General features: G+C 35.8%; 3 protein-coding genes across 5 annotated transcripts; all 3 read left to right on the top strand.

The window, feature by feature from the left end:
• Positions 1–8,439: 8,439 nt before the first annotated feature.
• LOC110937210 (pentatricopeptide repeat-containing protein At5g46460, mitochondrial) lies at positions 8,440–13,418 on the top strand. 3 transcript variants are annotated; one of them, XM_022179603.2, is made up of 2 exons: positions 8,440–11,274; positions 13,017–13,418. In XM_022179603.2, exon 1 carries the CDS (start codon positions 8,870–8,872, stop codon positions 10,922–10,924), a length of 2,055 nt encoding a protein of 684 aa, XP_022035295.1. In that variant the 5' UTR covers positions 8,440–8,869; the 3' UTR covers positions 10,925–11,274; positions 13,017–13,418. The 3 variants fall into 3 exon arrangements, with proteins under 3 accessions (XP_022035295.1, XP_035844470.1, XP_035844469.1); XM_035988577.1 differs by lacking the exon at positions 13,017–13,418 and adding an exon at positions 12,034–12,721; XM_035988576.1 differs by lacking the exon at positions 13,017–13,418 and adding an exon at positions 11,786–12,006.
• Positions 13,419–16,406: 2,988 nt separating this feature from the next.
• Positions 16,407–17,138, top strand: LOC110933867 (zinc finger MYM-type protein 5-like). Its single transcript, XM_022177070.1, has one exon. The coding sequence runs from the start codon at positions 16,407–16,409 to the stop codon at positions 17,136–17,138; it is 732 nt and encodes a 243-aa protein (XP_022032762.1).
• Positions 17,139–17,261: 123 nt separating this feature from the next.
• LOC110933868 (zinc finger MYM-type protein 1-like) lies at positions 17,262–18,905 on the top strand. The gene has a single exon (XM_022177071.1). It carries the CDS (start codon positions 17,262–17,264, stop codon positions 18,903–18,905), a length of 1,644 nt encoding a protein of 547 aa, XP_022032763.1.
• The last annotated feature ends 8,970 nt before the right edge of the window (positions 18,906–27,875 follow it).

The following is a 27,875-nucleotide window of genomic DNA, read 5'->3' as shown; positions in this document are numbered from 1 at the left end:
TTGAATTTTTTCATCCGCACCCCTTGGAATTTTTCATCCACACACCTTAGGTAAAAAATGTTTTCGATTTATATTTTAAATTTTTTTAGTAAATTCTAATTAAAAAAACTACCTAAATTATATAAACTTATACTACCCAACTTAACCCAAATACTCAATACCTTAACCCACTATTTCATTAAACATAATTAGCCCACTAATTACTAGCCCATTAACCAAACTCAACCTAAGTTCAAACTATAATAATTAAAATAAGCCCAATAGTCCCTTAGAATTTATCCCGCCCTCCCTCTCTTGGGTCGTCTCCTACCAACAATCATCGACCACAACAGCAACCACAACAGCACGTCATCAGCAGCCGCGAACCACCGCCGTCCGACACCAAAGGGTAACAAAATTCTTAAATAGGTTTGAAATTTCATGTGTTTTGACGTTGTTTATGGTTGTTTAGATGATTTTTAGGGTGATTATGTTGTTTAGATGATTTTTAGGGTGATTACACACGATTTCTAGGGTTGAAAATTAAAATTGAAACATTATTTTATGGAGCGATGAACTTATGCATCAATTTGTTTGTGATAGGAACCATGAGTAGGGACGTTATGGCACAATTTCTTTTGTTTTACATGACCCGACCCAACCCGACCCGATACGAACCGATTTTTTACTTATATACCTAGGGGCCTAAAATTTTTAAAAATGTTTCGCACCCCTATGGAAAAATTTCTGGGTCCGCCACTGCTCATACATTTGATTTAGTGAAACAATTGATGTTTACTCATTATTCTTGGAAACTACGTGCTAAACTTGTAAATACCCTAAACTTATGCATAAAACGTGTTTTGACCATAAACGATACTTAATTACGACATTCATACGCTCAGTTATACTTGGTTTGTGATACTCATACTTGTCTTGCCCTTAGACTACGCTTATACGACAAGAACAACCCCTAAAACTCTTAAAAACCCTAAACTATGAACTACAGGGGCCAAATTGTCATTTTTCAAACTTAATCCAGAAAATTGGACCCCGTCGCGTAGCGCGACAGGTATGGGGCTTGATGCTTGCGCTACACTAGCACCTTAATCCGGCAGAATGTGTTTTAAGCTCAAGGATTGGTCCATTTTGTGTTTCTTTGGTGTGTTTTCTCCATTAAATAGCCACCAAACCTCACCTAAACACCCTCTATAAAACCCAACTCAATCCCACACTTGAATCACTTTACAAACTCCCTAATACACTCTCTAAACACTCAAGAATCTGGTGCAAATCAGTAGCAAATGTCAGAAACATTCCAAGTTGCAAAAGTGAGCTTAACCTCACTTATCTTCCTTCTTTTTCATTCTTTCTTGCTTCTTAGCACTTGTAACAACCCTAGGAGTGTTTCCATAGGTTTTCCCTGGAAAACCAAGGATGGAAGATCATCATAAAAGGGTTATAAGTGCAAGAAACTTTCTATTTTATACAAGTACTTTGATAAACTTAACCGAACTTGAGTTTTCTCATATCAAACCTATGTCCTAATGCTCATAATCAAATGAATGGTTAGTTGGGCTTAAAAACAAGGTTGAGACATAAAACATCAGAGGTTAAACCTCAAAGAAATTCTATTTTGATTAAGGTTTTAACCCACAAGTCATGTTCAAGCTTCAAACTTCATGTAGGAGTGATTATGGAACAACTTGGGTTTTTCCAAGATAAAATCCCCACATGATTTGATGATTTCTCATAGCTTAGATTGTTTACATTATTGTACTAGTCTTAGTTCATGACCCTCCTTGTTTGTTTTTACAACAAGTGTAGTGGTGAACGCATACGAGGTGCCTAAATGGAAGCTCGTTCTTCCTACCTCCTACATGACTTCCATGACACATTTTGAGGTACCTAAATGAAGATATAATCTTCTACCTCATGCTTGAAATACTTGAACATTTGGACTTAATAATATATACTATATAACCTAAGTAGTATCTATGTACATTTGAACCTTTGATGTTGAATTCATATTCATTTGTCAAAGTAGTAGAACATCATCTAAGGCTAAACCTTGTTATGATTCTTATGAGTGTTCAACTCGTGAAATCATTATAACCCTTGTGGTTACCAAGTGTCATACAAGTGTTATGCATTAAAGATGATTATTTTGATATAATACTTTCTTGTCATTTTAATTCCGAATCCTTAATTTTCCGATTTCCCCAAACTCATACACATTGTTCCTTTGTGTAGAAGGACAAGGTGCTCCAACTAGCTAATCCAACAACCAACTTACTCTCGGATTCTCAAGTTCAAGACTTGCAAAACCGTGAGTATACTCGCAACCCCCCTTTTTATGTTTACCACTTTTTGGGGTGTAACATGTTACCTTATTAAAACACACTTAAACTTATTCTTTATGCAATGCACGAAAACAATCCTTATACATGAATGCTATGTTATGATACTTGATGCTTACGTGGACCATACTTATGTAATATGTTTTAGTCATTAGCTTTCACGAGCCTCCATTTGACATGTATAGCGCTATAGGAGTAACGCACCGCCCCCCCTTAAACTTGGGTCATGTTGAATTAATTAAACTTTCTTGCGTAAACAGAGGTTGGCTAGAAATATTGCATGCCACGCTAGGTTGATCTCGTATAGACTAAGTTGCCATGTGGATTCGTTTTAAACTCTTACACTTATACTTATACTTATGCTTAAACTTGTATACTCGCCTTTGTTTTTGCATTGAATTGTATTTTAAACATGTTACAGGTTGATGATGACGATGCTATGAAAAGAAGTAGCGTTGATGCCTAGATACACATATAGATGTTTAGGTTTAATATGTTGTATCAATTTTGATTATGTTGTTACGTATTTCCTTTGAACATGTTGTTATTTGAATTTCCTTGTATGTTTGACCATTTATCTATGAAATGAAATCGGTTTATTAAATATTGTCACAAATAGCGTTATGATGTCTCTAGCAATCTTCACACTTCGTCTCATCCCGATGTTTCCGCCATTGGTTGGGGTGTGATAGAACACGCCCCCGTGCTGCACAAAACCAGTCACTTTTATTAAAACGCCCAGATACAGAACCTGAACACGGGCCGTGCTCGCTGAACACGGGGCCGTGTCCAGCCTCTGTTTCCGTTTTTATTTTTGTTTTCTGGTCCCGAGACTCTGTTGTGATCTGCTGAGTGATTCTTATGGATCAATACTGAGGAAATTACAACTACCACTATGAGGAGGATGATTATAGGGAAGACTATTGCACCATTCGTGGTAACCCTCACTCGGTACAATATTGTGATCTCCTTGAACCATCCACTTCATACACCTACTATGAGGAGCCCAGGTACGAGCCGTCCACTTCATACACATCCTATGAAGACCCAAGGTATGAACCTTCTCCCTCATACTCATATTTTGATGAACCAAGGTATGAGCCTTCATACTCATACTTTGAGGAACCAAGATATGAGCCTTCACCTTCATATGCTTATTATGAGGAACCATGGCGTGAACAACCCACCTCATATGAGTATTATGAAAAACAAAGTTACGACCCTTATCCATCATATAGTTACAATGAGGAACAATGGTGTGAACCATTTACTTCATATGAGTATTATGAGGAACCAAGGATCGAACTTCCGAATTCAAGCTTTGAGGATCCAGATCCTTACTCTATCACCCACATAGCCGATAAGATAATAGAAAACATTAAAACTATCAAGCACTGCATAAAAGAATCCCGCGCAAGGGAAGAGGAGTCCCGCGCAAGGGAAGAATTAACTTGTAATAAAGAAGAGATAGTTGAAAATGTAAAAATGGAAGAACAAGTAAGTGAAAAGCCGACACATGAGTTAAACAACGAAAAAGGTGAGACCGACAACGTTAAAATTCAAAAAGAGTCTAATTTTAAAGAAATTAATCTCTTGTCACCTTCTTTCGAAAATCATTGTTTAGTACCCACTCATGCTAAGTTTTTAAAAGAGTTAAACACTAACACAAAAATTGACGAAACGGTAAGTATTAAGTTAACAAATGATCAAACTACGGTAATTAAAGAAGATCCATTTGAAATTAACATTACACCGGCTCCATGTTTCTTTCAAAATTCCTTTATTAGTAATATTACAATTGATAAAGATCTTTGTGTTAATATAATGCCAAACTACATTTTCGAAAAATTAAGTATTGGTGATTTTTCTCCACTTCAAATACCCATTTTTCTATCTATTCGGAAAACAATAAAATCAACGGGAGTAGTTGAAGATGTGTTAGTCCAAACAAATCAAATGGTAATCCCAACCGACTTCGTCATCCTTGATGACGCTCCGCTAGTGTTGGGACGACCTTTTGTAAGAACCCACGAAGCTTTGAAAAATCGGAAGCAAAACAACTTACCCATTCAATTAGGGGCCTTCAAAAAATGTGTCGATCTTGAGCGATCAATGAAATATCCAATTGGCAATAACGACCCCCTAATTGAAGATGAGCCAGAACCACCTGATAAGGCGGGTCTAGCCAAGGACTCTTATAAACATGGCGCACCACGGAGGCATTCCGCGGAACTATCCTTAGTTTTAGTTTAGATTAACTTTTATGTTTTCTAGTTTAATTTTACTTTTCAGGAATAAAACACACTCGAAATAGTGTAGGTTACTAAGGGAAACTTGAACCCACACACCATGCACAAAAACAGAGCCTCCCGACAATTTTTCTTCATTACAGCAAGTTCAACACGGGGCCGTGCTCACCCCAACACGCCCCCGTGCCCGAGGTTTTGCAGAAAACGCCCGGTTCAGGTAACTGGACACGGGGCCGTGTTCGCTGAACATGCCCCCGTGCCCAGCCTTCTGTTTATTTTTGGTACTGGCAGTCTGACCACAGGGCCGTGCTCAGCCCACCACACCCCGTGTTCAGCTACCCAGTAACATAAAATCTTGTTTTTAACCCACTTTTACACATTTTAATCAACCGAAAAAACTTATTTTTGGGACACATTGACGACAATGTGTAATTTAAGTGTGGGGGGATGCTAAAACCTTGAATTTTGCAAGTCCTAATAACAAGCCTTACACAAAACTCTATTGGAACCGCTAATCACCCCAAATTTTTTCAAAAATTTTCATTTTTTTTACTTGTCTTGGTTTAATTCGGGAATAACAAGTTCTAGAAAGGTTATATTTTTACAAATTTACAACCGATAGCGTTGTGATAAAAAGAACCAACATAAGAAAATTATGAAACGGCATGACAAATCTAGTTAAAATTTGATTATATATACTTGATCACATTAAAAACCCATTCCCACAAAAAGTGAGTTTTGAGCCTTTAGTTGTGCATACAAATACACATCTTCAACTAAATGCTCATCTTTTGTTTCTTGTGTGAATAGTCGCTTGGTTTCTTACGACTCTAGAACTTGCCATGACGATACATTCCCGGTCCTTACCAACTTAAACCCAAGTAAGTAAATGATGGAGGCATTAGGACTAACCCTTTTTCTTTCAACACCATTGTTTTTTTTTACGACCTACCCAAAATCCCCCTAGTTAACCCCTTTGAGCCTAAACCTTTTCATTTCTAAACCCACAAAACAAACACCCTTTACCCACCAAAACCCTTTTTCATTTTAAACCCTTTATTTTAGTAAAAAGCTCGGTCTTCATGTGACATTCCTTATAAAAAAAAATGATGATGATGAAGTCTAGCAATAAACAAACAAGTTCCTCAAAAGAAACTTTGTTTGGAAAAATGCTTCATTTGAATAAAAAGTCATAAAAAACAAAAAGTTTTACGAAAACCGACGCTTTTTACGCCTTTCGCCCTTTTCTACTAACCACTAACCCAAAACCGCCTACCTTTAACCCAAGCCTAACCCTTCCCCAAAGTCCTCTTAATATTTACAAAGGTTTATAGTTAAAAAGGAGGAGGATTGATTGCTTGGCAAGCATATGGTAGAAGTAAGTTCCATGCCGGTCTCGAGTGTTTCACAAAAATACATCTTCGGCCGAGTGTTGAGTAATCTCCCGTGAGGTATGTGAACTTGTATATAATTGGAATTTTAAAGAGGCATGTTATGCCCAAATAAGTAATTTCTCTTATGTAATGTTCTAAATAAATCATAACGAATAGGATTGTAAATAACATAAAAATAAAACCTAACAAAGATCTTGGAATCCCGACACTCAAGACAAGCCCAAAAACTTCTCTTCTACCCATTCCATTTGGGTGTGTAAGCCACATAATAAAGAGTTTTGCTTGAGGACAAGCAAAGATTCAAGTGTGGGGGTATTTGATGTGTGTAAAATGCAACATATAAATTACATCAAATGATGCATAAAACTAACCCTTTTCTAGTACTAATGTTGGAAAAAGTGTGCTTTTGTCTTTCTTTTGTATTTTCAGGATTAAATGAGCGCAAATGAACAAAAGAAGCAAAAATACAGCTAAATCTAGCATAAATACAAGAAAAGGAATAAACGTGGCATGCCCGACCCCTCGACAGCATCTTCCTAAGCAAAAACAAGATATCAGAAGGCTGAACACGCCCTGTGCCCAGCGGACACGGGGGCGTGCTCAAGTGTGTGCAGAAAAGACAAAGTTGTAGAAGCTTCTATTTCCCAACACGAGGGAGTGCCCAGTTTCACACGGCCGTGGTCAACGCTAAGATTCGCAGAATTCAAGCAAATCTTGATAGTACAGATACGCTTCTTCACACGGGGCCGTGCCCAGCGAACACGGGGGCATGGTCAACTAATGCAGACAAACTGAAATTAATGAAGAAAGAGAAAGTGGATGGACACGGGGCCGTGCCCAATGGACACGGGGCCGTGTCCGGGCTTCTGTGCAGGCTACAAATAGAGGTGCTTGGTTCACTTCAAAAGCATCCCTTGGCAAACCACCTCTCTCACACTTCACCCACACTCCACCACCACTACAACCCACATCCACCACCATCATCCATCATCCATCATAGAGTGTGTGTAGTAGTCTCGGGATCTAAGATTGATAGTAAGAGTTCTTGACAATCAAAGGTCATGTTTGCCTAAGTCTCTTACATCACTTGGTGAAGACAAGCATTTAGTGTAATACTTTTGTTTTTTAATCTTTTCACACTTTTTATTTGGTTTTGTATTAATGACTTTAATAACTAGTTTCTTATGTTGAAGGTGAAACTTCCTTATCATTTGTCCGTGGTGTCTTGGCGTTATTTCTTATGTTGAAGGTGAAACTTCCTTACCAACGCTATACTACGCTCACGATGGGTGCACTTGCCCATATGTGTGTTTAGTGTTAGTATAATATCGTGTTTATAAATTTAAAAATTGACTAAAGTGTTAAAAAGGGCTTAAAATATAACTAAAATTATATAACGCTACACACGCATCATCCTCCAAATTAATTATATGGGATGAGGTGTCGATAGCTAAACGCCAGACGATAGAGGCAGTCTATCAAACATTGTAAGACATTATAGGCGTTAGTCTCCCATTTGGTGGCAAGGTAATGGTAATGAGAGGTGATTTCAGACACGTGTTGCCCGTTATCAAACAGGGAACTAGAGCACATACTGTAGACTCCTGCCTATGAATGTCGCCTCCTTGGGCTTTTACGAAAAAGATGCGCTTGGCAATAAATATTAGAGGGTTGAATGATCCTTGGAATTTTGATTTTCTCTTAAGAGATGGAACTAAAGAATCGTTAAAAGGAAGCAATATCTATATACCTGACGACATGACAATTCTATGCACTGACAAACAAAACTCTATAACAAAATTAATCAATGTCATTTTTTCGTCACTTCAAAACAATGTACATTCTGCTGATTATATAACCTCAAAACCAATATTGCTCACTAAAAATGACAGTGTTGAAGAGATTAATGATCAAATGATTGACACATTTCAATGGGAGGAAAAGAGTTTTGATGAAGCCGAAGACGACCACCGCAACTTCTACCCAGTCGAGTTTTTAAACTCACGAATTGTTAGTGGTTTACCACCTCATAAACTTCGTTTAAAAATTGGCTGCCCCATATTATTGTTAAGAAATATCAATCAATCACATGTTCTAAGTTTATTATTTTTATTCTCGTAATAACATAGTCTTGGAAATGAATATCACCCTAGTTAATTATAATAAAATATAACTTAAAATTACCCTATTTAAAAATTTCTTTACAACTCAAATAATTAGGTTATAAAGTGCGATAGTTCTATTTATTTCATCCTCCCTAACCAACCTATCTGGTGTGGTAATGATCTACCACCATCCTTCGTCACCAATCAAATCTCTCAAACTCATCAAAGGAGGCCCGTGAAGAACGTGGGAGGAATCACGGTGGCCACGCGTGGCTTGAAAGGGTGGTGGGGGGGTTTCATGGACACACCAAGTGGCCACGCCACACCCCTCACCACCCTCCCCACACTGTATAGCCAAATTTCGGACGGGTATTGTATCGATATTGTATCGGCATCGTACAATACACGTACCGACTGAACATATTCGGTTTTGAATTGAGCTCAATTTCGACATCGGTACTATTCGCAACGGACCAGTACCGAACATATACGATATGGTATTCGGTTTTAAATTTAGCTAAATTTCAGTCTACCATAACCCACCATTCACCAATAATCGTTTCCAAATCGCCCATCCCCTGAATAGGTCCCATCAAATAATCTGTTCCAAACCCTGAATCAAGCAGCAAATCTGCAACAACAGTGGCTTCCGCTTCATAACCACCAGATTGTTTGCCCTAATTTTCGAACTTTTGTTCTGTAGGCATCAAGTATATAAGTCAGGACACTATCCATCTTGGTACCACTGTTTACTGTTTCTGTAACTACAAATCGAATGTGCAATGATTAGGAGACTCAAAGTTCCACAAAGATTATTTGATACCATCTTACACACGAAAGTCACGATTTTTGTCAACCACATAACATGTGATCACCTAAAAAACCTGAAGAAGAATGATACCCTTGTCTTTCCAAACAAATTCCGTTACCCAGATGTATATTCTTGTACTAAGATGATCCAAAGTTATGTCAGGAACAATCGGCTTGATAACGCCTTGAAGGTGTTCGACGAAATGCCTGTTCGAGATACAGTTATGTGGAATTCAATGATTAAAGGTTGTATTGACTGTGGGTATCTGGAGGTTGCTTTTAAGCTGTTTGATGAAATGCCTGAGAGAAATGTGGTCTCTTGGACAACAATGGTTAGTGGGTTGTTGATGCTTGGGAGGACTGAACTTGCTGAACAACTGTTTTTGGAGATGCCGTTGAAAGACGAAGCTGCTTGGAATTCGATGATTCATGGGTATTTTGTTAATGGGAAAGTGGAAGAAGCTGTGAGATTGTTTCACAAGATGCCAAGTAGGAGTGTCATTTCTTGGACCTCGATGATTAGCGGACTTGATCAGACCGGAAAGAGTGATGAGGCATTGTTTATTTTCAAGCAGATGTTGTTTTGCGGTGTTCAGCCTACTTCGATGACATTTTCATCTGTGTTAACAGCTTGTGCAAATGTAAAAGATTTACGTTTAGGTCTATTGATTCATGGCAATGTAGTGAAGCTTGGTTACCTCTCAGACGTATATATTACGGTTCCTTTAATTACATTCTATGCACATTGCGCGGATATTAATAGTTGTTGCAAAGTTTTCTATGAGAAGGCACACAGTTCTGTAGTAGTGTGGACGTCTCTTTTAACCGGATACAGTATAAATTGCAAACATGAGAATGCATTAGAAGTGTTTTCCGATATGTTTAGATCCAATGTTCTTCCTAATCAATCTTCGTTTACCAGCGCTTTAAATTCATGTTGCGAATTGGAGGCTTTGGATAGAGGGAAAGAAATTAACGGAGCAGCTGTCAAACTAGGACTCGAAACCGATGTTTTTGTAGGTAATTCGCTTATTGTTTTGTATACCAAATGTGGGAATATAAACGATGGGTTGTTCATATTCAAATCAATAGCTGAAAAGAACACTGTTTCATGGAATTCAATGATTGTTGGGTGTGCACAACATGGTTACGGCAAGTGGGCGTTAATCCTTTTTAACCAAATGATACGCAACGGCGTCTCACCTGATGATATAACCTTTACTGGGCTACTGTCTGCATGTAGCCGTTCGGGGATGTTAAACAAAGGAAGATGCATTTTTAACTTCTTATTAAACGATAAGTCTGTGAACGTGAAGCTTGAGCACTATGCATGTATGGTGGATATCTTAGGACGTAACGGAGGGTTAAACGAAGCTGTAGAGTTGGCTAAAAACATGCCGATGGAACCGAATACATCTATTTGGCTAGCTTTGTTAAGTGCGTGTAAAACGCATTCAAATTTAAAATTGGCGGAAACAGCCGCAGAAGCCATTTTCAACGTAGATCCGAATTGCAGTGCTGCTTATACACTCTTATCTAACCTATACGCTTTTGCCGGTAGATGGCATGATGTTTCGAGAATACGTGGACTGATGAAAAACAACGGGATTACGAAAGAACGGGGACTCAGTTGGGTCAATTTGAAGGGATTACGGCATGAATTCTATTCTGGGGATAAATCTCACCCTATGACAACTGAAATATATGCGAAACTTGAGTGGATTGGAGAAAAACTGAAGGGATTCGGTTATGTTCCCGATCAAATGTTTGCTTTACATGACATTGAAGATGAACAAAAGGAAACGTTGTTATTATATCATAGTGAGAGGCTTGCTATCTGTTTTGCATTACTTTGCAGCGTTGAAGGAAGTACCATAACAGTGATGAAGAATCTTCGTGTATGTGGAGATTGTCATTCGGTTATTAAACTTATAGCAAAAATTGTCAAGCGTGAGATTGTTGTAAGAGATTCTAGCCGTTTTCATCACTTTAAAGATGGATTTTGTTCTTGTGGTGATTATTGGTGATTATTGAGGACAAAAGTTGTACTCTTAATGGAATATTACGTGCTCAAAGATGTTTTGGAGGTCACAAAGCTCTTTATTTGCCGAGGGAGATGAAATAAAGAATTTTCAGACTTCAATTTTTGCACACGTTCTAGATTTATTCTGAAAACTGGATTATTTTACCAACAAAGTGTAATCTGGTGATTACATTTTCACCTTTTTATGCAGTTCTCCGGGAAAACGATAGAAAGGAGTTTTCAATCTTACTACACAGACAAAGTTCGGTTTTGATTATACAAAAGCGGATTAAGGCAAGGATTATCAGGAAAAAGTTCAAAAACTTTGTGATGCATCAGATGTATTACAAGCTGGTAATATCTTTGTATCTTTTTTTTTAATCTGCTGCTTTGCCGGTAATATCTTTGTAACAAATGAGCGGGTCGAGTGAGATGAGTAATGGTCAAAATGACCCGTAAAGGGATGAAATGTTTATGCAAAACACTTACACATGTGTGTGTGGATACACACACACACACATATATATAATTACCATCATGCCACTTACTTTAATCTCAAGATCATAAAAATCAAGGGCCCAGATCAGTTTACGCAGTTCACTCTTGGGATTTTGTTCACGTTTGAACCTAATCCTATATATATATATATGTATGTGCGTGTGTGTGTATGTGTCTTCCATATAGAGATTTCTTGTAAATGCTAATAAAGGCCTTAGCGATAATTAACTTTAGTCGGTCTTCAACATGAAGTTTCCAGAGCTTCATCTTTGAAGAAGATGGTAATGTGTGAGGGTCTTTACTATATTTGATTAGAGTTATTAGCATAAGAATAGTTTAATTAATTAATTTATTCTTAATTTTTCAGAAGCTATTTAGTATACTACAAAACACCGCTCTAATCTTGACCCATGAACACCATGGCCCCAAGAAGTTTGGGATCAAAAGGGATGCCTTATTGCCTTAAAACACTTCTTTGCAGTGGAAATAACCAAGAAAAGATAGAACGCTGAGATTACAGATAATGTTGTTTGATGAAATGTTAAGTTAAAGTTGTTTTTATCACCAAAGCATGTTTCTTTTCATTCTAAACAACTTATTTGTTGATATATGTAGAGATCTTGGTGGTTCTCTTTGACTTATGATATGGCATTCTACATGGACCTCACTACCTTAGGGTCCGTACTAAGAAAGTCATTTAAAAGATTTTAACTCTTCAAATCCTACAAAGGGTGCTCTTTATCCAACCGTCCAATATGTGATCTATGTTGAAAAAAAAATCAGTTTGGGACATATCACAACATGATTTCTCACTCCAGGGTGTAAGTGGAGGGTGAGTTTGATATGCTTATTAGTACAGGATAATGATGATTGAGGTGGATGTTGCTAACTTCCACCATGATCACATAATTGCTCCGAGTGGCTAATAACTTGGTTTATATTTAATTTGGCCCCATGCTCGTCATTCCCAGAAATGAGATTCTTTTGTCTTTTTATCGTCAATTAACTAACTAGGAGCTTGGCTCGTTAAACTTGAGGGAGTTCGAGCTCGGCGCGTGAATAATTTAACAAGATCAAGCTCGGCTCAGACTCGTCTCCTTTGTTATTTATTTGTTTAATTATTTATGTTGTATATAATCATAATTATATCTATAACATAATATACTATCTAGTTCTTTTAATCATAATTATATATGTGTGTGTGTATAATATATATTGTATTATCTTATTTTATAGAGTAAAGTACACTGATGGTCCCTGTGGTTTACTAAATTTTGGATTTGGTCTCTAGCTTTCCAAAAGTGCACACATGGTCATTGTGGTTTGCACTTTGTAATGCATTTAGTCCCCGTCTCTTTCCAAAAGTACATGGATGCTCCCTGTGGTTTGCTCTTTGTAACGCATTTAGTCCCTAACTTGGACATGCTAAAACCATTAGATTTGTTGGTTGGGGACTAATGCGTTACAAAGTGCAAACCACAACACCATCTGTGTACTTTTGGAAAGGTAGGGACCAAATCCAACATTCTAGTAAACCACAAGGACCATCCGTGTACTTTACTCTATTTATATAAATAAGAGGTTCGTTTGGCTTGCAGGCCTAATCAAGGTGTATAAAGCTCGGCACACTAGCGCCTCGGCAAGAAACCGGTACATTCTCTTACAATGACCATGACGTACACGTGATATCATACTGTCCACTAAATTATATATCCTTATAACAAACAAACTATGCTCCTTTACGAGAAAAAGATAACAAGAGAGATACATGCCAAGTGGATAGCTAAAAGTACTCTTTTGTCATGTAATATAACTTGTTGAAGTCTTATTGGTGGCCTATACTACTAATATAGAGATTCATTAAGTAGTTACAAATCGGGTTTGATTGCAGAGTCAAACCTAAAGAACAACTCATTAGACACTTGAAAGAAGGCAGTGTAATATCTTTTGGTTCCCTTAGAATCTGTAATGACGATATGAAAGCAGAGTATCTTTGTGCCATTATTATGAACTTGACTATGGTGTTGTAAGCTTGGCTCCTGAGCCGAAAGGTGCACTTCCTAACAGCTTTCCACCAATTTAAGTGCATTCTTGACTAGACAAGTGTTCTTTTTTCATGCCTGCTCACATTTATGTCTACATCTAGTAAACTAATTCGTGTTACATATATATATATATATATATATATATATTTGTAATTTTAAAGAATATGAACAATGAACTAAAACTGCTTTCTGGGTCATATTTGCCTAATGTTATGATAAATATCTGTAAACATACATCTGGTCCCGTCCCATTGTTTTGTTTCCACTTTTAAAGTCTTCTTGTATATGATTTCTGTTATATCAGATGCCACAATTTTGCTTCTAATTCAACCGGCTTTGTATTATAAGTTTGAATTTATGCACATGCCAAGGTAGAAACGGGTGGGGGTCAAATTACGCGCACATGGTTTGGTGCACATGCGGGGAAGATTAGATATCATGATGCCATTTAGTTTCACATGTGATGTTATGTCAAGATCTTAATCAACTACTTGTTGCCTACTATGTTTCTATGCATTAATGTTCTAATGCTCTGTTTTTCATTATATGACAAAACACATCTTATATTTTCACATGCACATGAAGATTTACATTATTGATATTTGATAGTCCTATATGGGAGGGACCCTTGGGAGATTGTATCCAGAAAATCATTAAAGCCCCCATTATTGATAAAGTAAATGGATTAAAAGAAGATATTTTTTATATGTATTTGGAGCAAGATTCCTTTTTCTTAATTAGAGGTGAATAGCTTATGTTGACAATAATTTGTGCTTTGTTAATAGGTTGACATTATTCATGAATAATGACACTTCCTGACTGACCCCACATTACTCTATTAAGAAGATGAAAATTTTGGTCAATTAATACCCATCATTGTGGTTTTGATATTTGCTTAAGAGTGACTACATAATACTTATGCATGGATCATAATTGGGCATGGTTTACTTTTACTTATCCTGCCATTATATCTAAGGTTAGTCTATGTAAGGGCGGATTTTATGTGTTATACATTATTATATATTTATTTTTTGGTGTTATATATATATATATATCTATTTACCGAACATTTTTCGAATAGTGACTAGTAAAAATGTCATGTTATGAATATTATTGCTTTCTAACTAGTTATTGTTTGTGTTGGAACATGAATTTAATGCTATGAATATTATTGCTTTCTAACTAGTTATAGTTTGTGTGGGAACATGAATTTAGTAAGAAGATATTAAATTCTTGAATCCTGTTATTTGATTGTTTATTACAAATAAACAATTTTTTTTAATGAAAATTTAACAAAGTTTATAGAACAAACCATTTGATTGTTTATTACAAATAAACAATTGTTTTTTTTATGAAAATTTAACAAAGTTTATAGAACAAACCATATGGAACCATAATTCAGCAATTTCTGTTTAATAATAGTTCATTCTTTCATGCTAGTGTCTTCTAGGCAATGTTATTAAATAATTGACTCCTTTTTGAAAGAAAAAAAAAATATTGATTGAAATAAAATGATTTTGCTTGAAGTCAAAAAGAGAGTTTATTCCAACAAAACCATTATATGGGCTCTAATAGAGAATATTCCTAGTGTGAAATTGATCTAATGTCATATTCCTTTTTGCCATGTCAATGTGGCAAATCTGCCTTTTAAAAAAGGATGAATTGAATTGATTACCACTTAAAAGGCGTGGACCATTTAATCCACAATGCCATAAATTCCCTATTGGTGAATTGTAGTTTAGCATTAAATATCACATTCTGTCGTGGAAAAAGCAAAGTCACATTCTTGCTTTACATTACTAAAATAGCTTCTAATAACGCTATAGGTAAGGGATGTTGGTTTGGGTCATGGATTACCATGTAGGACTAAGGAATCTCCGCTATATCGTCTTTCTGTGCAAACCGTGGTAATTCTAACGGTTTAATCCATGACAACAATGACCCTTTTTCAATCAATTAGGGGATTTTTATTAGTGGGAAGAATAGCGGGGGTTATGGTTCACACCATATAAGGTGGTGGATTAGGTTGGTGGATGAGGGTGGGATGACATGACACTGACGTGGAGGGTGGTGGTAATCTTTTGGTTCATGAACACATCACATAGCCTAAGCTACTTAAGATCAACTTGTCAGGGCCGGCCCAATGGGCTTTGGACCCTAGGCACAAGCCTAGGGCCACCCAAATTAGAAGGCCTCAAATTTCTTATGAGTTTTCCATATAATAGGCCCATTTTCCGGTTTATAGGAAAGCCCAAACATGTAACTCTGTAACTGTAAGTCTGTAAGGCCCGATTAAAATTAAAGAAAACCCACAAAAAGGGGCCGCAGCCTCACACAGACACACGCGACTTCAGATATTGAAGAACCAAACGTCGCTGTACATCGACATTCAGGCGGCGAAGATGATTAACTTGAAGAACGAATCGTCGTTGGTAAGTAATTAGTAATTACTAACGGCTATTTTTCATTTTCTTACATCTATATCTTCGATTACATCTGTAGTTCTGTACCTTCGATAGTTCGATTACTAGATATCTGTTTAATCGATTCAGTCTTTTGTTGTTCTTGTTCCACTGTTCAATCGATTCAGTCTTTTGTTGTTCCACTGTTCAATCGATTTAAATCTGTTCATTTGTTGTTCAATACATTCAGTGCTTGTGCTTCGATTTGGGGCAGTGGCGGCAAGCGTTGTTTGTCGATTTGGGGCAGTGGCGTGGCGACATGCTTATTCAGTTCTTCAATTTGTGGCAGACTGCAGTGGCAAGCGTTGCCGCGTTGATTCGATTTGTGGCACTGGTTGGCACAAGTTAGATCTTCTTTCATAAGTTGCTATTTTTTTGATTCAATTAGTGATTATTTGTTGAACTAATCTTGTTATTTAGGCACTAGGCTTGTTTGTTTGTCTATTTAATTAGTTGTTTAGTAAATTAGGGCTCATTACCAATGTCAAATCGAATTAGAAGTTTTGAATCCGGTCATTCAAAAAGGCTAAGAAAACGTAAACAAGAAGCTTTAATTGAATCACAAAAGGGAGCACTTCTAAAATTTTGTACACCTACAACAAGTGAACCTACAAATGAAAGTGATGCACCTACAACTAATGAACCTACAAATGAAAGTGATACACCTACAACTAATGAACCTACAAATGAAAGTGATACACCTACAAATGATGAACCTACAAATAACGATACACCTACAAATGATGAATTTACAACCGATGAAATACCTATGAATTTTGTTGATCCAAGTCAATGGAATAATATTAGTATTGATCTAAGAGATATACTCGTAGAAAAAGGTCCGATTAAAATTCATGATTACGATTTTCCACAAGATGAACACTCAAGAAGCTTTAATACATCTCACTATATGCGAACATTACCAAATGGAGAAACATTAGAAAGAAAATGGTTGATTTATTCTATAGATTTAGATAGAGCATTTTGTTTCTGTTGTAAACTGTTTAACGTGAATCAATGTACAAGCATCTTAGCTAAAGAAGGTAATAATAATGATTGGAAAAATATTAGTAGTAAATTAAAGGAACATGAAAAAAGTAAAGTACATATTAACAATATGAGAACATGGATGGAATTAGAGATAAGATTGGCGAAAAATAAGACAATTGATAAACAAGCTCAAGATCAAATAAATAAAGAAAAAGAACATTAGAGAAACGTGCTAAAAAGAATTATTTCCCTTGTAAAGGGTCTTGGTAAAAATAATTTAGCATTTCGTGGGACAAATGAACAATTGTATGAAGAAAACAATGGTTTATTTTTAGCCGGTATTGAGATGATTGCAGAATTTGATCCGGTAATGCAAGAACATGTTAGACGCATACAAAATAAAGAAATTCATAACCATTACCTTGGACCCAAAATGCAAAATGAACTAATAGATTTATTATCAAATGAGGTCAAAACCAAAATTATTAAAAAAGTTAAAGAAGCTAAATATTTTTCAATTATTCTTGATTGCACTCCTAATACAAGCCACAAGGAACAAATGTCCATTGTCTTACGATGTTTAGATATTTCTCAAACTTCAATAGAAGTTAAAGAATACTTTCTAGAATTTTTGATAGTGAATGATACAACCGGTAAAGGTCTTTTTGATTCTATTATTGAAGAACTTAATAGAATAGGACTCAATGTAGATGACATTAGAGGACAAGGTTATGATAATGGATCAAATATGAAAGGAAAACATAAGGGGGTACAAAAACGCTTGTTACAAGTTAATCCTAGAGCCTTTTATGCTCCATGTGGTTGTCATAGTTTAAATTTAGTAATTTCTGATATGGCTATCTCTTGTAAAAAAGCTGAGGATTTTTTTGGAACCATACAACGTATTTATTCTATGTTTGCATCGTCCACTAAAAGATGGAAAATTTTACAAGATAATATACCATATTTAACTCTTAAATCATTATCACAAACACGTTGGGAAAGTCGGTTAGAAAGTGTTAAAGCAATTAGGTTTCAAGCTCCAGAACTAAGAAATGCATTAATGGATTTGTATCGTGATAGTGACGATCTTAAGGTTAAAAGTGAGGCTAAATCTTTAGTTGAAAATGAGTTGGAAAAATTTGAATTTTTATTAGCGATGGTTATTTGGTATGATGTTTTATATGCTGTTAATTTAGTTAGTAAAAATTTACAATCAAAAGACATGTGTATTGACGTTGCTATAAAACAACTAGATGGACTTATCTATTATTTTAAAAAGTTTAGGGATGAAGGATTTGAAAAAGCTATGAGTACGGCTAAGGAACTTGCTTTAAAGATGGGCATTGAACCTAGTTTTCGTGGAAAACGTATTATTCAAAGAAATAGAAGATTTGATGAAAATGTTGATAATGAAACTTTGAAAACTCCTATAGACTCTTTTAGAACGGATTACTTTTTATACATAGTAGATCAAGCTTGTGTTTCGCTCGAAAGTAGATTTGAGCAATTCAAAGAGTTTGATAATTATTTTGGCTTTTTGTTTAGTATAAAAAAGTTAAAATCCTTTAATGAAGAAACTTTAGAAAAAAAGTGCATTGATCTTGAAAAGTTTTGGAAACATGATAATCATGTTGATGTTAATGGTTTAGATTTATTTGAAGAACTAAAAATGCTAAGAGATATAATACATGTAGAGTCTGACACACTTATTAATGTATTAACTTATATTAAAAACTTTAATTTTTTTCCAAATGCATATATTGCTTACAGAATTATGTTAACCATTCCTGTAACCGTTGCTTCAGCAGAACGTAGTTTTTCCACATTAAAACTAATAAAAAATTATTTAAGATCTACAATGTCACAAGAAAGATTAAACGGTTTAGCTATTATGTCAATTGAAAGAGATTTTTTAGAAGAACTTGATTACGATTCTTTCATCAAACAATTTGCCTCGGTTAAAGCTAGAAAAATCAATTTTATTTAAACGTATACTTAATTTATACAAAAAATACAACTTTCAACAAAAATTTTTTTTTAACTTCGCCAACTATAAACTTTTTAGTTTATAATTGCCGGTCCCAAGCCCGGGTAAAGGAGGAGGGTTTTGTTACTAAATATATTAAAAGGGTAATTTTGCAAAAAAAAGGGCCTCCACTTCAAAGTTCGCTTAGGGTCTCCAAAAACCTAGGAACGGCCCTGCAACTTGTTAAAAACTTAAATCAAGCCGAGTTTAAATGAGCTTAGATCTGCGCTCCTAAAAATAAGTTTTTAATAAACAAGCCTGAACCTGAGCTTCATTTATCGAGTTTGAGTTGGCTTGTGAAACTAAACAAACATGTTATTTATATAATTTTTATTTAATATATATCTTTAATTAAATTATTAATATAAAATTTTGGCAAGAATAATTAAATAATGTATATTATGTTATATAATTTTTTTAACTGAATTGTACATGAAAATAGTTGTAAATGTATATAAATAAATAATTAAATAAATAAACAAGCCAAACTCGAGCTTGAAAACGTTAGTGATTTTAGTGTCATCAAGCTATTTTAGGTAATCGTGATCTACTAGAAAACCAATTGAGAAACACTAAGAACATTGATTCGAGTTAGAAGGTGTGAAGTACACACTAGATCAAGATTATACTTATTTTGAGTACCATAGAACCTTAAAAAGTTCTAAAGGGTTAATCCCTAGACGATGAGGGGCACCACCACCTTGTTTGATCTCGAATTTTCTGTTTTTTTTAAACCATAGCCCATGACTATGTTTGATCTTTATAGGCAATACCTCCGCTTCTATGACCCCATGGGTCATTTATACATGGGTTTTACATGTCGGATCCATTAATCATTTCATCATCATTTTGTTACACTGCCCATAGTCCACGACTATGATCGTTTCTCGCTAGGCAACACCTCCACTTCTATAAACCCGAGGGTCATTTATACTTTGGTTTTACATACCTTTTCGTTAACCGTGGCCATCTAGACCATGAATGACTTAATCTATGGATTTCCTTGGATTTAGGGCTGTAAACGAACCGAACGAACACGAACAAGGCCTTGTTCATGTTCGTTCATTAAGGAATGAACCTGTCCATGAACAGTTCACGAACGCTTACCGAACGACTTTTCTTGTTCTTGTTCGTTCATTAAGGAAATGAATGTGTTCATGAACTGTTCACGAACATTACCGAACGTAAACGAATGCAAATGAACACAAGAACACAAACAAATATATGTAGCGGGTTGCAATGGATAGACTTTAACTTCAATAATTACAGTCTCAATCCTTTATTTGGAAAAAGCATTACATCTTTTGTCCTTTAGCACTAACTAGGTTGAAATTTTGAGTTAAGTCTGGTCATGTGACTTGCACTAGAGGGTAGATCAGTAATTTTACTCATTTGTTTAAAAATATAATAATAATTATATATAACACATAAAACCCTAAATGTTTCTCTATGTTATCTATCCCCCTCTCCTATCCCTCTCTTCAACCACCACCATAACCACTGAATCCAACCCCACCACCACCGAATCCAGGTCGTCCACCACCACCAAATCATAAGTTTGACAATTTTAACCGACCCAATCCACTTATATTGACTTACATCCAGTACACGTGGGTTTCGAATTGGGTATCCATAAACACAAATCCGGTGTGATATGTCGGTTTAAGAGATGAATGAGAAGAACACGTTACCAGTCAACAGTGGTGTGGTTGGACCAAAGAGCTTTGAAGTTATTCCGATGATGATGCCTTCTTAGTTATTCCGGTTGGACCGGAGAGCTTCAAAGTTATTCCGGTGATGAGCTTCGAATTTTCGGGTTTCCGTCTAATAATCTCTCCGGTGATGATGCCTTCGAAGTTATTCCAATCAACTTTGATGTGGTTGGACTGGAGAGCTTCGATTCCAGGCCAAGAACCATCAGATCTGTGAGTCTTCACAACCGGAGAGCTTCGATTCCAAGCCAAGAACCATCGATTCCAGTCTACCATCTGAAATCACTTTAGTTTCTTCGCCGGAATCAAAATCCACCAGATTTGGGGCTAGGGTTTGACGAAATCCCACTAGATCTGCGGCTGTGATGTTACGAGTTTAGAGAGATAGAGAGAGAGAGATAGAGAGAGCGAGAGAGGGGGAGAGAGTATGTGGCGACAATGTAGCTCTGATGATGATGATGATGGTGGTGGTGATGTATCAGGTGGCGGTGGTGGTGGGCTTATGCAGCTATTTTAGAGAGAGAGAGAGAGAGAGGGAGAGTTTAATGGAGATGAAATAAGGTGGATTAATTATATATCTGTTGGCTTTTGGTTTTATTTATTAAAAACAATTAAAATAAAAGTGTGAAATGACCACAATACCCTCCTGTGACTAGACTTAGCTCAAAATTTTAACCTAGTTAGTGCTAAAGGATGAAATGTGTAATGAGTTATCCAAATAAAGGATTGTGGCTGTAATTATTGAAGTTAAAGGCTATCCATGCGACCCGCTACAAACATAAAGGGCGAAAAGTGTAATTACCCTATATTCATTTTAGAATAAAATATGCATTTTTCATCACAAAGATTATGAAGAATCCACTAAAAATAAATAAGTACTTAACATAATTATTCGAACATAGTTAACATAATTTCCATAAACATAACTAACACAAAAATTAAGAAGTTTCTCAAGATTTAATACAAATTGAAATTGAAATTGAAATGAACAAATGAGAGATGGTGCAGGTTTATAGTATAACTAGGGTTTCAAAGTTTAAAAAAAAACTAAATCCAATAAAATAAAAATATAACATATAAAAACCTTTAAGTGAAAAACAAAAATGAACATATATGAGTGAACATAAATGAAAACATTACCGAACATTTACGGACATAAATGAACACCTTACCGAATGTTCACGAACATAAACGAATGAACACATCCTCTGTTCATGTTCGTTCTTTTAATAAACGAACGAAGATAAACGAACTTCCCGCCAAACGGTTCACGAATTGTTCGCTGAATGTTCGGTTCGTTTACAGCCCTACTTGGATCACTTATCTCTATGTGCGCCATATGCTTCTATGATTCCCACAAGAATCATTTATACGAGTATGCTCGTAAGGCTTCATGACCCCAAAGATCCTTTACCACATCCCATTCACCTCGTCTGTACTACATTGGACGTATATGTGTTTATTATAAGAAGTCCATGGTATCATGTGTTTAATACTTACCTGATTAAGGTAAGCAATCCACACATGCTACACATGACCTATTATAACTATACACATTACTTCCCATGTAAGGGGCTGTTTGTTTACTTCTTTAGTGGTTCAGACCTCTTACTGGTTCAACACTTAATGGTTCAGACTGTTTGTTTCGTGAGCAGATGTCTGAATGGTTTAGACATTTGCCTCTGAATAGTTAAGTATTATACAAAGTCTGAATGGTTAAGACCTCTAATCTGAATTGGTCAGACATTTGCCTCTAAAGGGTTAAGCATTATACTTCCTCTTAATGGTTCAGACCTCTTACTGGTTCAGCACTTAATGGTTCAGACCTCTTACTGGTTCAGCACTTAACCATTCAGAAGTTGTCAAATAGCCCCTAAGTAAATTCTCAGTTCATGTTTGTCTTCTCAAATTTTTATTTTGTAAAACCTCTTTATTGTTGTATTACAATTATCAGGTTTACCTTTATTCATCTAAAAAACATATGGAATGTTTTCATTTCATAAAGCTTTTATGCAATCACATTCGCCAATGTGATTGTTACTTTTCCTCCATAGGAGTTTATTGAGAACGTTTACTTTGATGGTTACCCCCATCCAACTTTCTAAATCTGAATTCCTTTTTGCATTTGTTATTCACTATTGTGAATAATGTGTATTATCACCCAATCTCTCTTGGGAACGTTATCTTGGATGGGTATCCCATCCAGGTTTCCCAAGACTTAAATCTCCGTATGCAACCGTCATTCACTACATGATTGTTGCATACAACCGTTCATACAATAATTAAAGCGTACACCTGAGTGATATTTGCTTGTGGGCCTTCATTGTCGTTCAACTTTTATTCAATATCATCACTTGATTTAGGTTCTTGGTGAGCATGCTCTACTTTCGTACTTCTGACCATTCCACCATCACGTTGGTAGATTATTAGATTCCCGCCATCTTCAGATACGGCCTCGTACATCTGAAATGTTCAAGAGATTAGTAACTTCACAATTAATATGAGCCCATACTATAATACAAGGCATTCTATAATACTTGTTAACATAAGTAGTTCACTAACCATGCTAGTCTTTTACCAATTCATTTGGGGTAACGTGCATTCGCACAATAGCCCTATGTGTTGTTTACACAACTTTCAACCATGCTAGACCGTTATTATTCATAATAACTCACCGGACCACGCTACCAAGTCTTGAAGCGAACACCTTAATCCCTTAACCCTTAGCTCTGAATACCACTTGTAAGAGCATTCACATCCCTTCTACCATTTTAACCCTAGAACTACACTAAAACATTACATATTCTCTCCTATTTTAATTAAATAATACTTTCTTTATACCTTTATCATTATCTTTTCTCTCTCATCCGCTCACAATCACTTTCAAAATATATTAAAAAATTATAGAGGGTGAACAGTGTCCCCTCAAATATACAGATGAAAAGTAACATTTTTTCTCTCCTCCACTCACGGCCTCTTACAACCACTTTTTATAATATAAATATATAAACAACCCTCACACAAAATTTGATGGAAGGGATGTGAATGCTATAACACTCTATCCCATTTATACCGAATATCTTACAGCTTCGAACGATCAGGTTCCATATATATATTAAACTTAGAACTTACACGTGTGGGTTAACTGATAACCCAGACGAACTGACATAACGAATAATTACCCTTAATTTACATCTTTGTTGTGCATGATCATGCTTCAACCTTCCCAAAAAAGTTTTCAATGAGATAGCGATTTAGTAGTGTTCAGTTCTTCGCGCGCTTGGTCGTCTGTCTGTTTCCTGCCTTTGCTAAAGCCTATCATAAACACCAAAAACAACTAGTGTTTAAGTTGAATCGTAAACACATATAAAAGCAACAAGAAAACAACTTTGCTGAAACAGGGTGCCCCGCGTGTCGTTATAAATAAACCCCATTCCAAACAACCCAATCCATTTCAAATGATAGACCCTCATCCAATTCAAACAACAGTGGGCCTTGTTCAAACGATAGTAACCTGCATTCTTCTTTTTCTGCAGATCGTGACCCACTTATTCTCCAAGCATCAATCTTGGTTGTTTTTAGCAATAATTAATATTTTATATCACCCTAAAATAAGCCTAACACTAATACATACTCTAAAACGTCTAAATACATTGTGTAACTTCTTAATTTTATTTAAAATCAAATCTCCATTAAAGTTATAAAGTATACCCGAAACTTTTATATCAAATTCGTTACCATAACAACCCTAGCCACCTTCAAACGATTTCTCCACCTCTAAAACACAAACCTTAACCTCCAATATGTGCAAACCTCTCTCCAAGTGGTGGACTCAAGCAAGAACACATTCTAGGGCTAGGAACTTCATCTTCTTATATCTCCTTCAATTCTCCATTAAACGAAGTAATTCTTGTGTCCATTCCATTTAATTTTTCAAGATCTACGAAACCACTCTATCATCATCTATGATAAAAGGGCATCCAAAATCTGAACTAAATTATAGGGTTCTTGGATGATAAAGTTTGGGGCTTTTGATTTTAGAATGTTGTTTTAATAAAATTGAAACTTGTTTATCGTTCATAATTACACTAGATTAGATCTCGTAATTTTTGAGAATTTTGTGCTATCTTTTTAATTTATTTTATATTTTAATCATATTGTATCATACAACAATGATATAAAAATAAGGAAAACATGAAAATAAAAGTTCATAAATATTAATTTGATTTTTCTTTAAATATACAAGTTATGAAATTTAATAATAAATTTTCATGCATCTCGATTAATTAGTTTTGGAATAAAATTATGGAACTGATAATTATCAGTTAGATTATTATTTGCAAAGGTATATTGTCGGGAAAGCTCCAAACCTGTCAAGAGGTGATGATCTCTGATCTCATGCAGATCTTTCGGGAGCTAGGAAATCGTGGTGAAACAAAACGTACCATGCAAATAATAAAATTAACTAATTTTAGGTGTCGAAATTAATAAATATATTTTTAATACAAAATTTACCAAATCATAGGATTAAATTGTATAGTTATATTCATGTGTTTGGTTTTTTGGTATTGTCATTATTACATATTTTACGGTAACTCGTATCTCTTGAAGTTCTCTTTCTCGTGCATTATTTTTCCCGGATCAAAGCTAACACAAACATTGAGTAGATCTTCGTAATTCCCCTTTTATAATTTAAATGTTTTGGGGTGTGTCATTTATCTCGTTGCATCATTTATTTCAAGTTATTTTCTTTATCAAACACATGCAAAAACTCAATGTGTAATCATGTGGTAGTTGTACTTATTTGACTAATCATTTAATGTTTTTCGTCGCTAATCATTCACGCACATGGATCCATAGGCTGACCGGTTCCCCATTACCATGGGTTGTAGCTTGGTATCGCCACAACACAAGATTCGCTCGTCGGTGGGCTTGGGTCTCGCTTTTACCGCATTTATCGCAGTTTTCATCATCACATTATCGCATTGGTTTATTTACTATTAGTGTTATTTGATCACTTATTTACATTGAATTGCATGTTAAACCTTTTACAATAAATAAACAAAAATTGTTTTATTTAAATATTAGATTTACTCACCAACTTATGTTGACCCAAAATATTTTTACACATGATACATGTGAATAGGTTTAAAGTGATGAGGATGAAGACATGTAGGGATATGTCGTAGATAATAAACCAGATTTTGTTTACGTTTATGTTTTGTTTCATTTGGATTATTTGAATATTTATTTGGTCATATGACATGTGTTTAATTCTCTTATGAATTATATCTAATTTTTAATTAGTTGTCATGAAATATGAACAATCATCATACCCTAGTCACCTAATCCGCTGCGGGTCGGGGTGTGACAGGGGCAGTCCAGCTCCCTAGCGTGGCGCGTAGGAGCAAAAATTAACTTTCGTTGACTATGCTCTTCTAGGAGTTGCGGAGGAGCAAGGTGTTTCCCCCATTACGCGCGGGGGGAACACTTTTCCAGAAACTTTCCGAAGCTGGCAGTTTTCACCTTGACCTAGATTTTCGAATTGTTTGCACACAACTTGACCCAACTTCAAGTTTACCATTTTTAGGAATTTCCCCCACATTTATAGGTTCAAAACCTTGATCCGAACCCGGATCCTTTAGCTTTCAAAATCATTCTTTCGGTTTGAAGTTTATTACCCAATCGACCTGCTAGGAGGCATTATGCGTTCTAGTTCATGCCTCCTACTTTCTTACCAAGTTTTTCATCATTTCTTCCAACCACAACCTCAAATGGTTGGTTATTCTAGGCAAAAACGTTATCAATCCCATATTACCTTCCGGTTTGGCGCTTTATCCAAACGACTCATTATGAGACTTTAAGCCTTTTTTAGTTCAAGTCTCCCTTATATAGTTATCGGAAGAATCACTCGAACGTAGGACTCCTAATCTAATCTACCCTTAGATGCAGTTTACCAAAACCCATTATTTGTTGGCGTTTTAGTCAAATTTAAGCCCTTTTCCCAACCCAATGAACTTTTATGTAACACCCCGTGTTTCCGAATGTCAAAGTCAAAGTCAAAGTCCAAGTCAACTTTGACTTTCTCTGACTGTAGATAGTCGATTTTGTGTTTTAGTTATATTATGTGGAGTAAGTGTTGTAATCAGCAAGAATCGAAGTAATCAAACGTGTTTCAATGCGAACCGATCTACGACTGTGAATGATAGGAAGTAACAATGCGATAAAGTTAATCTAATCAGTAATCAAACCGATCTAACAATCAATCAAACTCGAGACTCGAATTATTGAATTGTGTTATTGATATACGTGTGTGTGTGCCTTATGTGTTGCTTGTGCGTGCTTACTTTATGTTTGGTGTGATATTCAAGCAAATCAATCGAAAATCGAATTGAAACTCGAAAGGCAATCAAACTCAAATCAAAACCGACATCGAAACGTGACTTAACGAAGATTGTATGTTAGATATAGTGGTTGGGATTAATAGTAATTTGACTAGGAACTCTATCGAAATCATAACATCATACGTCGGAATCGAAACGTCGAAAATCGTCGCAAAATACGAGAATTGCGTGGCGGATCGAACAGGAAACATCCTGATCGAACAGGCCAGCCGATCGGCTAAGCACCTTGCCAGCCGATCGAGCTGCCCACTCGATCGGAGTTCCCAGCCGATCGGCTGCCACTTTCCTCTTTTGGAGGCCTATAAATAGGGCTGTCATTGTCATACTTTCCAATTTTGGAAAGCTCTGACTGAACCAGTTATCTTCTTCACCTTTTCTCAGATTTCTCTCAATCCCGGTAAGTTTTCACTCTAATTCTTGTACGTTCTTGATCATTACTTGATTCTACACCTTTCTATCTTTCAAAACTTGGATTCTAACCGTGAAATCACCAAGATCTAAGTGTTCTTGGGTGATGTCATCATGGTGTTCTTGAAGAACATCATGTTTTGGCCTCATTCCACTATGATTAGCTTAGATCTAACCGATTTCCACATAAACAAGCTAAGATCCATCATGGATCTAAACATTTTCATAATGTAAAGGATTGAAAGAAGGATTTCCAACTTTCTTTGAACTCTTTTACACTCAATGCTTTCAAACCGGTAGAAACGGAGCTTGAACCGGCTAACTAATCATTCAAATGGTTTAGAAGGTTCAAGATTCGGGTTCTATGAACAAGGTTAACCGATATCGGCTAAACTCTAAACCGACAT

Source organism: Helianthus annuus, chromosome 4 (assembly GCF_002127325.2).
Source record: "Helianthus annuus cultivar XRQ/B chromosome 4, HanXRQr2.0-SUNRISE, whole genome shotgun sequence".
Classification (NCBI taxonomy): Eukaryota; Viridiplantae; Streptophyta; class Magnoliopsida; order Asterales; family Asteraceae; genus Helianthus; species Helianthus annuus.
Note: the sequence above shows the minus strand (reverse complement) of the source record. Positions and strands in the feature narration are given on the sequence as shown.